This window comes from Peromyscus maniculatus, chromosome 11, assembly GCF_049852395.1.
Source record: "Peromyscus maniculatus bairdii isolate BWxNUB_F1_BW_parent chromosome 11, HU_Pman_BW_mat_3.1, whole genome shotgun sequence".
NCBI classification, from domain to species: Eukaryota; Metazoa; Chordata; class Mammalia; order Rodentia; family Cricetidae; genus Peromyscus; species Peromyscus maniculatus.
Window position 1 is genome coordinate 97,307,340 of NC_134862.1, and position 13,269 is coordinate 97,320,608.

Consider the following 13,269-nt stretch of genomic DNA (forward strand, 5'->3'; position numbering starts at 1 on the left):
TCAATGGGTAAGAGTATTGCTGTGTGTCCAACTTAAGAAATATTACGACCAAAAGCAACTTGGAATGAGGCATTTTTTCAATCACATTTCTTCTTCCCATGTGATCTAAGCCTGTGTCAGGTTGTCCAATAAACAACAATGACATTGTGCAAGCATTCAGACCTGAGTTCTAATCCCCCTGCACTCATATAAAAGGTTGGAAATGGCAGCATATGGCTATAATCGTTATAACATTGGGGGCAGAGATAGGTAGATCCCAAGAGCTTCCTAGCTAGCCAGCCAGGAAGAAATGATGAGCTCTGGTTCAGTTAGAAGCCCTGTCTCTAAGGATTAGGGAGAAGAGTGTTATCTTTTCACATATTCCACTGACTTCCGCATGCACATACATAGACTGCCATAGCCATACACATTTATATCCATTTCTCTCTCTCTCTCTCTCTCTCTCTCTCTTTCACACACACACACACACACACACACACACACACACACACACACACACACTTATCTACATAGCCTAAAGGTATTTTGTGCCATATGTCAAATGTACCTGTATTCTGATAGTGACTGCTTATATGAGTGGTGGGACTTTTCACCGGAGGCTTCCTATCAGCACAAAAAGTTTTAGATTTTGCTCCATTTCAGTCTTTGGTGGTGGCCAGCTGGTACTCTCCCCCAGGCCCCGCGGTACACGGTAGTTGTTCATCCTGTGTTGCACCAGAGACTCTGCAGGCATCGTTATTGCCAGCTTCCACTCTCCTTCTGTCTTTCCCAGTAGTCTGTGCACTCCTTGAGGACAGGAGCAGCTCATAACACTCACCTTTATATCTTTGATATGGATTCCCATCCAGGAATATAACTGGGCCTCAGTGAATGGTACTTATGTCAGTCCTTATTTAAGTCACTTTCATGCATATGTGAGCTGTGGTCCCAGCAGGAGGGGTGACCTCTCCCCTGTATCCCTTCAGATAAACTTCCCAGCGATGTCACAACTAGCAAAACACACTGTCTTTATTATGAGTTGGGTCTCTTCAATAATAATAATTAAGATGACTTTTGTGCTGTTTATATAACTAAAGGAAACTCCCAGGAAAGCACAGGATAGGAGATTTGTCATTTAAGAGACAGAAGCCAATTATCTCCTCGGTATACCTGGTACGTACTGATTTGCAGAGGGGGAACAGCAGCGGGATGCTGGCAGACATGGGCAGAGCCTCCCTCCTGTTTTGTTTATCATAATGAACTGGTCAATAAACATCACAAATTGTTTATCTATATAAATCTTGACAGATTACTCTTCATGAAATCCATTTAGCAACTGAGGTTTTCCCATAAGGATGAAAAATGAAGATTTTAAACAGATTGCGGGACCAGCTCGGGCCGTGCCCGGGGAGTTTGTGCAATAAAGGTTTCTTTATATTAATATGACGAAAACCATTTATCCTGGCAAAATCAATATCACAATTCATCTTAGTTTGTTGCCTCTCTTCTAAGCCCAAGATGTCTTCTCCTTTATTGTGTCTAATTTTGTTTTAATAAATGTGAATTATATTTCATTTGGTTGGTACTCCAAGGAGGGGCATCTGAAGAACTGCTCTTGAACTTGTGGCTTATGTGCTAAAGAGTCTTCAAAACGTTTGAAATTGTATTTGAGTGGCTGAGAAATTTATAGGAATCATTTCATTTAAGCCTTAATTACAGTATTATCCCCTGTGTCCTTTGGACTGGTAGCAAACTGTAATATTCTAGAAAATCCGCTCTGATGAACTTCACTTAAGGAAAATTCTCTCTTACTGAAACTAAGCAATTATAATAAGTCGGATATGTTCGATACAACAGCGGCTGGGAGAAGAGACAATAAAACCAGAAATAGATGCATTTAATTACTCAAAACATTGCTTGCTTTCCTAAGAAGTGATTTATTTATTCCATTTGGACTCAGAAGTTAATATCCCACGGATATTGACATAGCCGACGCTGAGCAGTGTGGATAGCAGTCGGTTGGAAGGAAACAGAGCTTCCTCAAGGGATGGAATTATGTCACACACTGCAAGCCATTACTCTAAATGCACTGTATGTAAAGTAAGTGTGATTGTCTTGTGAGTGAATGGCAATAAAAATGGAAACACTCAAGAGACGCTTACTCATGAGTGGTCTATATGCATGCATATATATAAATATATATGTATATACATATACATACATAAGGAGAGAAAGGACCACCTCTTACTGCTTGGGCTTACTAGTATTATATTAAAAGCCTACAAACAATATACTGTAAGTGATAGTACATAATGAAATTAAGAACAAATCGGCCATTTCATTGCCTCTATGATTCCATTTTAATTCCAATGCTTAATTTTCCTCATCTCTAATACTTTGCCTGAAAAAAAAAATCTATTTAGGGATGAAATTCTAGTACAATGTGTTTAGATAAAGACCATCAGGGTTGCTTGTAGGAGGGAAGGTCCTTTTATAGGGACCATTAAAAAGGACAACTATGATACTGCCGCTTTCAGGAGAAACTGTACTTTATTTATTCCCAATGGCAGATTCGTCCATCAAACAAATTTTCAGCTTATTTTGCAGCTTTAGCTTTTATCGGCTTTTTTAAGGGTGTTGAATGATTACCCGAGAGATCACGCCATAAAATTTGCAGTAGGGTGAAGTCACGATATCCACTAGTTTCTCTATAGAATAAGTAGGGAAATTTATTTATCGTTGTTTTCAATGTACCGCATGGGAAGTCCCTGTTTAAGTAGTCTTAGTGGGCTTTTTTTTTAAACATCTCTAATCTTTATAGTGTCCAGATTGCTTAGCCTAATGAAATGCCACAGGAAGACCATGCATGAGAATAATTTACCCTGAGGAGCTAGGTTCCCCTCTCTATCACACTGAGGGGTTAGTACTGCTAATATTACAAATGATTTTAGGTCTAAGAGCTTGTAGAGCTTGTATATTACAGTGAATATGCCTCATTATCCTATCCTATAACATTAGAACCTTTGTATAGATCAGGGTAACTGTTTTCTCCAGTCTTATCTGTATAAATGATAGTTAGTGCTCATTGTCACATTGACAAAATCTGGAATCTCGTAGGAGATGGGCCTAAGGTAACTGTGTTGTATTAATTGAGATGGGAAAACCTGTCCACTGAAGGTGGCGCCATTCCCTATCTGGGATTCTGAACGTACAGTGGAGAAAAGGAGCTGGGCAGCAGTGGGCATCGGCTTTCTAGAAGTGACTATGGTGTATGATCTCCCATTTCCTGTCCCTCCTTCTGGACTTCCCAGCCATGATGGAGTGTCCCCTCCAACTGGGGGCCAGATTTAACCCGGTCTCTTTTAAGTAGCTTTTGTCAGAATATTTTACCTCAGAAACAAAACAAAAAAATGAAACTAATACAGTGCACAAAATGTAAATATAGCTCATATTAAGCATCAATAATACTTAGAATCTATCTGATTAGGTCAGCAAGATTTAGCCTTTATAGAATGAAAAATAGAATTTGAAAAATTTTAGGGAGAGCAGTAACTTATTTTTAGTTTCTGTGTTGTAACTAGATATTTAAGTAAAAATAATTTTGTAGTGCCTAATTTAAACAGTTAGCTGAACATAGAACTTCCATTGTAAGAAAACACAATTTTCATGTTATTGCATAGTTGGTATTGAGGCTAATTGTGACAATGCACCATGGCACATAAAAGTTTTTCTGGGAGTTACTGAGACAAAGCCTCATGTAGGCCAGGCTGGTCATAAACTCACTCTGCAACTGGGAACTCCTGCTTCTCCTCCCTCTGGCTCCCATATTCTGAGATTTTAGGTGTGCACCACCATGCCTGGCCAGAGCGGTGTGTGTGTGTGGGGGGGTGTATGTGTGCCCATGTTCGTATCTGTGTGCTTGTGTCTGTGTATAGAAGCCAAATGTCATTACTGGATAACCTCTGCAGTTACTCTGTACCTTGCTTTTGGAGATCAGGTCTCTCATGGGATCTTGAGCTCACTGATTCTTCTTGACTGCCTGGGCAACACAGGCAGGACCTTTCTGTCTCCATTGGTGAATGCCGAGTAACAGGCACTTGCCACCAAGCTGGTGTTCACATGGATGCTGTTGATCCAAGCCCAGGTTCCCATGCTTGCTCAGCAAGTACTTTACCCACTGAGCCATCTCCCTGGGCCTCTTTTTGAGGCCCATTAATCCATTAACGAAAAGAAATCTTTGCATGGATTTAAGCATGAGCGGCATCTTGATAAAGATCTGTTCTGTTTCGTTTTCTCTTGTGTTCGTGCAGTTCAGGCATCCTTTTCAATACGCCAGCAAAAGCAAGCTGTATTCAGCCACAGTGTTATTGATAGTTATGACATACACTGTGCATTATTAACGAGAGTGCTCTTCTCTTGTGCTTTATTTGTCTTGTTTTCAGATGCCAGCCTTGTCACTGTCATCCGGCAGGAGCCTTGAATGAAAACTGTGATGTGGTCACAGGCCAGTGTTTCTGCAAACCGTTTGTCACTGGCTCCAAGTGTGACGCTTGTGTTCCTGGTGCAAGCCACTTGGATGCCAACAATCTACTAGGCTGCAGCAAAAGTAAGTCCATTTTCGCCCAACGCTGGCACGTGACGCGCCAGGACCAGGGAAGAGGGCCTCAGTGCTTCCCTCCATTGAGAACTCATTAAAAAGTCCCAGGCACAGTCTGAAGAAGTAAACTACAGCAAATTTGTTAATCACACTAAATGAAATCTGCGTGCTTTTCCTTGATTAAATAATTGAAATTTCTGGAATGATTATGCTGGTAGTAAAACACTCACAGTGGTCTGCTGGAATGAAATCACTCGCAAAGGAAACACATTTCCCATTTCCCCCAGATGAGGAGATTTTCCCAAAACATCAACATTTACTGTTAAAACCATGATATTACTATTTAAACAAAGCCAGTTGGCTACCTTAGCTCCCAAATGTATTTCCAAGTAATTTACTATAACAAATAGAAGCTTTGTTATTTATTACAAGTTTCATGTACTTTTCTTTAAAGTTTCACAAACACTATTCTAATGATGTTTATTAATATTATAATTTTATAGTTATTACTTTCACACTATACTGAGTCCTGTAATTGGTATTCTGTTCTTGCTACTTCCTATTTCATATTAGTCATGAGTCTGCATCCCACACTTATAATTTTACTTATTTTACTCAAATATGGCATTGTAGTGTCTTCTGACTTTGTACCGCTCTTCAGTGCCCCAAAATGACTGCTGAAGGTCGCCTGCAGTCCTTCAATTTATAACTGTGGATCATGTTCCTGTGTTTACTCTAAGACCATGTATCCATGCTTTCCCAGAATTCCTAAAAGATGGCTCCTGGACATGTGATAAAGAGCGCTCTGCAGTATACTGTGCTGTGCATACTCTCCTCGTGGGACTTTTGGTCTGTCATGAGACAGATGCTAGAAGAGTCCCACATCCTGACGCCACAGGTGGCCAGTTTGTCTGGGAAAACAGCATACCTGGAAGCCCACTCTCTACATTTAAGGGAGGTGGGAAAGGAGAGAGAAGGAGAAAGAGAAGGGGAAGACCGAGAGGGAGAGAGAAGGGATAGTGGGATCTACAATGGCTTATATGTGAATAACAGCCATTCAGTTAACAAACTTGTCAAGAATGTGAGGGCATGGGTAGGCATTAGTATGGGACCTGTTACTGAGACTGTGAGCTGCTTCTGGCTGTTGTCTGTGGTTTAACAGGTGTCAAAAGGTTTTCATGCTGGGCGGTGGTGGCCCACGCCTTTAATCCCAGCACTCAGGAGGCAGAGGCAAGCGGATCTCTGTGAGTTCAAGGCCAGTCTGGGCTACAGAGTGAGGAAAGGCACAAAGCTACACAGAGAAACCCTGTCTTGAAAAACCAAAAATAAATAAGTAAATATATAAATAAGGTTTTCCTGAAAATCCCTAAGTAGCTCATGGTGTCCCTCTACACAGGCTGTAACCACAGGATGATCTCCATGGTTGTATTTCCTATTTCCTGGAAACATACTGATGATAGTTTACCCATATCATCTCTGATTAGTGGGGAGAGGGATGGGAAGTTTCCAGTGGGATCCTGGGATATAACTTCCAAATTGCTGAGGACTGCATATAATGAAAGTAGTGATGCCCTCTCTGTTGGTCAAGTCACTTCTTTCCCATCACTTAATTTCATCCTTTCAAGAGCTGCTCACCTCCCTGGATTAGAAAGACAGAAGAAAATTGGGGATTAAATAGTTTTTTTTGCATTGCTTCCTAGTAAATTATAGCTTGTTCTAAACTTCTATGTTTGAACTTCAACAAAACTATATATATGCAAATGCATATATTCATATGTTTTAACCATTCATAGCTCACTTGCATTTAAGAATATTAACCTCAAAGCAAAATCAAGAGACCATTTCATTCATAATTATATGAAAATAAGACATTTAGTAATTCTGTTAACAGAAGAGATATGAGACCAATATGCTGTAACTGCAAGAGTTTTGCTATTACCGTACATTTTAGAAGAAAAGTCTTTTTATCAGTCTCTCCCATGTTACATATATTTGGAATGCAATTTAGTCTTTTATCTTGAGACCCTGAAAGATTCACCAGATGGCTTCAGATATTTTGTATAAAATATCTGTAACTATTTTAATAGTTTCAGTTCTTTGCAAGTTTTTTTAAAATATCTCTTGAAAAAAAGGATTGTGGTTTTAAAAGTCAGTCATATAGCTGTGTGGACCCTTGACAGCTCATTCAGTGGCAAATTCTGCTAGATCACCTCTTTCAGAGTAGGTGGAAGTTGTTTTCTCAGATTTCTTTTTCCCTCTATCTCTTCTGTGTATTCTGGGAAAATAACAAAGCTCACACTTGAAAATTGGAAGATTCCTCTAGAATACAGGAAAATTGGTGATATAAAAGGATAGGGTTTCCAGAGTCAGTTTTAATATTTCTTTGCAATTGGATGAGTGCTCTATATGCAGGGTGAGCGATCTAAACATAAGAGCACCCTTCACAAGTACTAGTCTAGTCCCAAACAGGAGTCACATTTCACAGTGTTTAGATTTTGTTTTTGTTTTTGTTTTTCGAAACAAGGTTTCTCTATGTAACAGCTTTGGCTGTTTCTCTATGTAACTTGCTTTGTAGATCAGGCTGGCCTTGAACTCATGACAATGTTTAGATTTTTGACACTCATATCTATTTATGTCACCAAGCATTAGTCCTTGAAATTATGTCATTTGAAGTAAAGTTGACCTTGTACTTAGTAGAATGGAAAACTATTCACCATCTTAGAAGTATGCCATTTAAATATCAAGTTTCAAGGGAATCGTGTGTCTGTTTTTAAATTCAGTAGAAAAATAAATGTTAAGATTAAAAAAAAAAAAAAAAACTAAGGTGCAGAAATGCTTGACTGCCCCGTGGTTTTCACCTACCCCATCTATGTCCGCTGCTCTGACCGACAGGTGTGTCTACTGATGTGTCTTATGCTTGTAGATAAAAAGCTTTGTCTTAGAGACTTAGTGATGCATACCCTTTGTTTATTAATGTCTTGGTAAACCACATGTCATCTTGATAAAGTGACCCTGAATCAGAAAGACTTCTTTGCTGGGCATCGTACTTCAGTTTCCTAGTGTGTTTATCGATTGCTTCTGTTAATATATGCTCTCTCCATTGCCATTTAGCTCCAACCCAGCAACCTCCACCCAGAGGACGGGTTCAAAGTTCTTCCTCCATCAGTCTCTCCTGGAGTCCACCTGCTTTTCCCAATGCCCACTGGCTTACTTACACTCTGCTCAGGGATGGTTCTGAAATCTACACAACTGAAGATCAGCTCCCATACCGTGAGTTCTAGGATTTGGTCATGGAAAGATGTGGTATTCTAAGAGTGGATGTCAGTCAAATTCTCTGACATTGAGGGAAAACGTCATAGTTCCTTCTGTGAGCAAAGAGCGTTTCATGCAGCGAGAATTATAAATCTCACTTGGAATCAAAAAAACACAATGAAAATAAGATGTATAGTGTTTGGTAAGATGATTATCGACTTTCCTGAGAGGAAAGCTGTGAGTGCATCCATCATGATTGGTATATCAAAACCGGAACATTAATGAACTTCAGAGTGTTTGTACTGGTTCACAAGCATAGCCTTTTGCACACAATGAATTGTTAAAAATATATGAAATGTCTTCCCATCATATCATGTATCATTGGACTCATACTTACCATAGAAATTTTATCGTAAATAAAAAGCTACAAATGAACACAAAAATCCCATATCCATTCCTATATGGTTTGTAATATTAAAATGTTAGAAATGATTCAGACATCCAGAAGTCTTACAGTATGGTATCTGCAAAACGTAATCAATCCTACTACACTGCTAAAAATGTTATAGGCTATGAAAAAGTGTGTCTTGCAAATCAATGGAGGAATGCTATAACATTCAGATTGAAGAAATTAAAAGGTATAAAAACATATGAATTGTTACATTTCAGTTTACAAAGGTTGAAAGTGTGACATCAAGTAGACTACAGTTTTCTCTGGAAGTAAATATTACAGAAATTTGTCAAGAGTTCCAATTCTCATCTTTTCAAGCTTACAGACAGAGTCTCTCATGACCCAGCCTGGCACTGAAGTGCTGGAATTATAAACATACATGACTGTGCCCCGATCATGTTTTTGAATTCTGAGGTAGTGCAGATTTTGAAATCTGAATCATGATACTTACTAATAGTGATTCATATGATATAACTTTATGTAAATGGTGCCTCGTTCACGCAGCTGCAGCACAGCACCAAAGGCTTACATTGAAAGAGAGATGCTAAGAACACAAGCAAGAAGACTGATTGGGACTCAGTAACTTTTGTAAACCTATGAAATGAGCTTGTTGATGTTCAATTTCAGGAAATTATCATTTTCTGTTTTTTTGTTTTTTGTTTTTTTTTATGTAAGAAAAGCTCTTTACAGTCCAGGTCTTTTATTTCTTGTTGTACATTAGGCCATGAATTCTTATGGAATGGGCTCCAGCAGCTCAGGCTCCTTCCTGTTAGTCCTCACAAAGTGTGCTTCTCTGGGTGGGGCGAGCTGGCACTTCAGCTGAAGGAAATTATCATTTTTAATTGAACTCAAGTGCCTTAAATACGGCGTCCTTAATACACTGAAGGGTTTTTTGGTTGTTTGTTGATGGGTTCACAGCTCTGTCAGCTTCTGCTTCTAGTCCTGCTTAACTGCAGACTATTTTAGAAAACTGCCTTAGGAAATCTTAAAAGAGTGGAACCCACTGAAGCTACCGTTTCCTTGTCTTTTGCACTCCTTTTCTTTCAAATGTTGCATTTTCTTTATTGTGATTGTGTATGCATGCATGCCATGCCACATATGCAGAGGTTGGAGCACAACCTTTGGAGAGTCAGCACCCTCTTCCCAGGGAGGTTTCCAGGTACCTGCCTCAGGTTGTCAACCTTGCTCAACAAGCATTTTTACCTGTAAGGCCACCTCACGTGCCCTCCAATTCTTATGTAACATGAATAAGCATCTTTAACATGCACGTAAATCAAAGTTAAAAGACTGGCATTCCACAGCCTTCTTTAACATGGATGGAAGAAAGCCAGGTTTCACATACTGTCTGGCCTCAAAGCTCCTAAGTAAATGACAGACACTTTTTATCTATTATATCAGCAGATTACATTCCAAATGTAATCTAATCATGTCTTGCATCTACTTCTTATTGTGTCCTCCACTTTCTCTTCACGCTAAATATCCCTTCCCCATTTCTAGTCTTCTGTGGAGTTAATGGAAATTCTGAACTTCACAATGCAGGTTGGGATGGGAAGCAAACATCTGTCCACATCTGCCATGTTGGCAAAGCATCCAAAAACCTGCTACTAAAATGTCTATTTTCTTCCAAAAGTCAGCAGGATCCAGGTGTTCTGAAACTTAAACTTTAGTGACGGGGGAAAGAGGGAGTTATAAAAATATTGCAAATGGTTTCTGAGTTGACAGGACTACTGATTGAATTATCTCTGAAGATGCAACCAGACTGGCTCCATTTTCCAAGCAGCCTTGAATTTAATTTGAACCCATCAGTGGTCCATTCAATCCATGTTCCTCACAGTAGCATGTTGTGATCTACTTGATAAAATGGTACATAGGAATACAGCACCAAGGCTTTTTGTGTGATTGTACTAACGTAGAATCCAAACAATGGTTTTGTAGGTAATAAATATGCACTCATTCACTAAGACATTTCCATAATCCTATTAAATAAAGTACTATTTCCTAAAACATTATTTTTCATTAAAAATGCCACATCTGGCATTTGTCGACAACCATCATAATTAATGATGTGAAAGTTATCTGCATGATGGCATTTGAACAGTGGGCGCAATCAGTGAGCACGGTCAGAACTTTCCAGCATTCTAATAATACCCTGTGTTTATTGCTCCAGCCTCAGTGCCTGGGTAGCATGAATAACATGAAAAGGAAACACTATTTCTATTCAGCCGAACGAGCACAGATCTGCGGGTTAAACGAAGGCAGTTGGAATTAGAGGAGGAGAACCGCTGAACTTTTCAAAGAAAATTAATAGTGTTGTCTTCCAAGCAAGTTTGATCATTTAGTCGAGACCATTATAGAATTCCTCATTAGTATAGAAACTTCCCCTGGCTAGCTTGGAGTCCTAAGGGATGCTCTCGGAGAGTATTTTCTTACCATCATCATTTACCTCTATATTATCATCTTTAAAGCTTTTGAATGACTTTTCTTTGGTAATAACACACTGTATGAGTTGACATTAAAACCAACAGCAAGACACACTCATTATGTGGGATCATTTGAAAGTTTCTGCATAAAGCTGGTAACTAAGTTATAGTATATTCAGTGGTTCCCGAAATAAAATGTTAACTGGTAGACATTCCACATGCTGTGAGAAGTAGAAGAGTATGTGATTGAGTTAGTGCTTTGTTTTTATTATGATTTATTTATTTGCTTCCATTTTTGAGAGGGGGGAGAATATGTGTTTGTGTGTGTGTGTGTGTGTGTGTGTGTGTGTGTGTGTGTGTGTGTGTGTGTGTTTGGCATGTGCATATGTTTATATATGTATTTTATGTGTATAGATGGGTGCTTGTGTTTGCATGTGCTTATGGAGGCCCAGTATACACTCACTTAGTCTCTTAGCCAAACCCAGAGCTTATCAATATGTCAATCACTAGCCAGCTTACTCTGGGAAACAGCTATCTCAGCCTTATGAAACTGGAATTACAGACAACTGACATAATCTGGTATTTATATGAGTACTGGGGATTTGAATTCCAGTCCTCATGCTTGTTCAGCAAGAACTTAACCACTGAGCCATCTCTCCAGCCCTCAAGTTAGCGCTTTAGACTTCTACTCCCCACTCAGCACTTTGTGGCAACACCCCACCCCCACCCTATACCTGGCTTTCTAAAGGCCTCTGCTATATCATCAGTGAGAAGAACACAGTTATCAAAGACAACAGCATCCTTTATTTAGTGTTTTATATTTAAGACCTTCTCAGTAAGTTTTGTATATACACACATATATTAATAGTGTTGCCTTCCAAACAATGTATGTTATATATATTGAAAACTAAGGAATACCAGATATAATAGAGAGATGGAACCTAAAACTGAAAGTCATCATCCTTGCTGATAACATACATTTTCAACTCCAGGAACTGAGTAAGGGGTTGAAAATGTAGCTCAATGATAACATGTTTGCCTAGTACACTTGAGGTCCTAGGTTTGAGCCACAGCAAAACAAAACAAAACAAAAATAAACCTAGCTATGGGGTTGGAGAGGTAGTTCAGTGCTTAAGTGCATATAATAATTTGCAGAAGACCTGACCTGAGTTTGGTTCCCAGGATCTCTGCTGGCGGATCACAACCACTTATAAAACTTCTTTGGACTTCCACAGGCAACTACCTTCATGTGCACATACCTAGACACATACACAGAAATACACATAATTAAAAATAAAAATAAAACTTATGAAGAGGAACTAACAGTTATCGTATTACTGATCCAGGTGTGCCAATGATCATTGTGACATTATTCATCGTGAACATGATATGGAATCACCATAGGTACTCATTGAAGGAAACATGGCTAAGGAAAATTAATGGATTCAGTTTACATGATGGACTATTACTTATCCATCAGGAAGAATAAAATTTTTCTTTATAATCTAGAGGAAGATGGATGAGATGCTATCATAGTGAGTGGAATAAGCCAGACTAGATACAGGATTATCACACATAATCTCTCATATGTTGGATGCCGGTATTTTGTAAAAGATATGGAGATAGGAGTGGAGCGTATCTGAGAAGAAAAACTAGAGCCAGAAGGAGGAGGTACGGACATGAGAGAGGAAAATGATGAAAGTAGAGTGTATCAATGGATGAAAGTGTTACAATAAAACTCATTATTTTATGTATGCTGATAAAAAAAAGTCATATAGGAGGACACACCCATCCTCTTCAGGGACTCAGAGCAGAAAACAGAGAAGTCAGTAGGCAGGTGTGACCTCATGGCAAAGTCCTTGTTCCCGATTTGCTATTGGTATAAACTGTTATTTCTCCTGCAGGATGATTGCAGGGATGGGGAGTTCTTCTATAGGGGGACCCCATGGAGAGCAAAACACAGACAGAAATATACTTCTAACTGTTCTTTGATGCATTCAACACTTTACTCACAACATACTAGACAATAAGTTTTTTCACAGGAAACTGCAGGGTTGTTGTTTCTTATCAAGCAACACTGTTCTTACACATTCTCAGCCTTGGACACAAGACCACATATTTTGAAAATACAATGATCTGGCAAGTACTTGACCCTGGGGTGAATCTCCTCCTTGGCCACCATCAGAAGCAGGTCCTCAGGGGGTTTTTCATTACAGAGCCTTGGTAAGCTTCTTCCATTCAGGGCACCATGGTAGCATATTAGCAATGGAGTCTGGGTCTCAGCCCTAGTGGACTCCTCTCTGAACAGGGGTGGTGATGTTTCTCTGTCTCTCTCGTCCTTTACTTCTGTGGAGGATGCTGTACTCCTTGGTGAGCAGAGCACATGGGATATTCATGTGACGGTTGTTTCCATGAAGAAATTGCACAGATGTGTCCCCAGGACAATGAAAGCACCTCTGCTCAGGTCCTCACTTCCATTGTGAAGCCTACTACTCTCTCTCTCATCCCTCAACTGCCACATTAAGTGGCATTTAGGGGAGGATTATTTCCCTCTGGCCTTTAGCAGAAGT

General features: G+C 39.4%; 1 protein-coding gene across 1 annotated transcript in view; it reads left to right on the plus strand.

Moving 5' to 3' along the window:
• Positions 1-13,269, plus strand: part of LOC143267862 (usherin-like) — a 216,558-nt gene that overhangs the window by 176,569 nt on the left and 26,720 nt on the right. The window contains exons 14-15 of the mRNA XM_076548182.1: positions 4,422-4,585; positions 7,688-7,846. Of these exons, the coding sequence (XP_076404297.1) occupies positions 4,422-4,585; positions 7,688-7,846 (323 nt within the window). The remainder of the gene's footprint in view (positions 1-4,421; positions 4,586-7,687; positions 7,847-13,269) is intronic.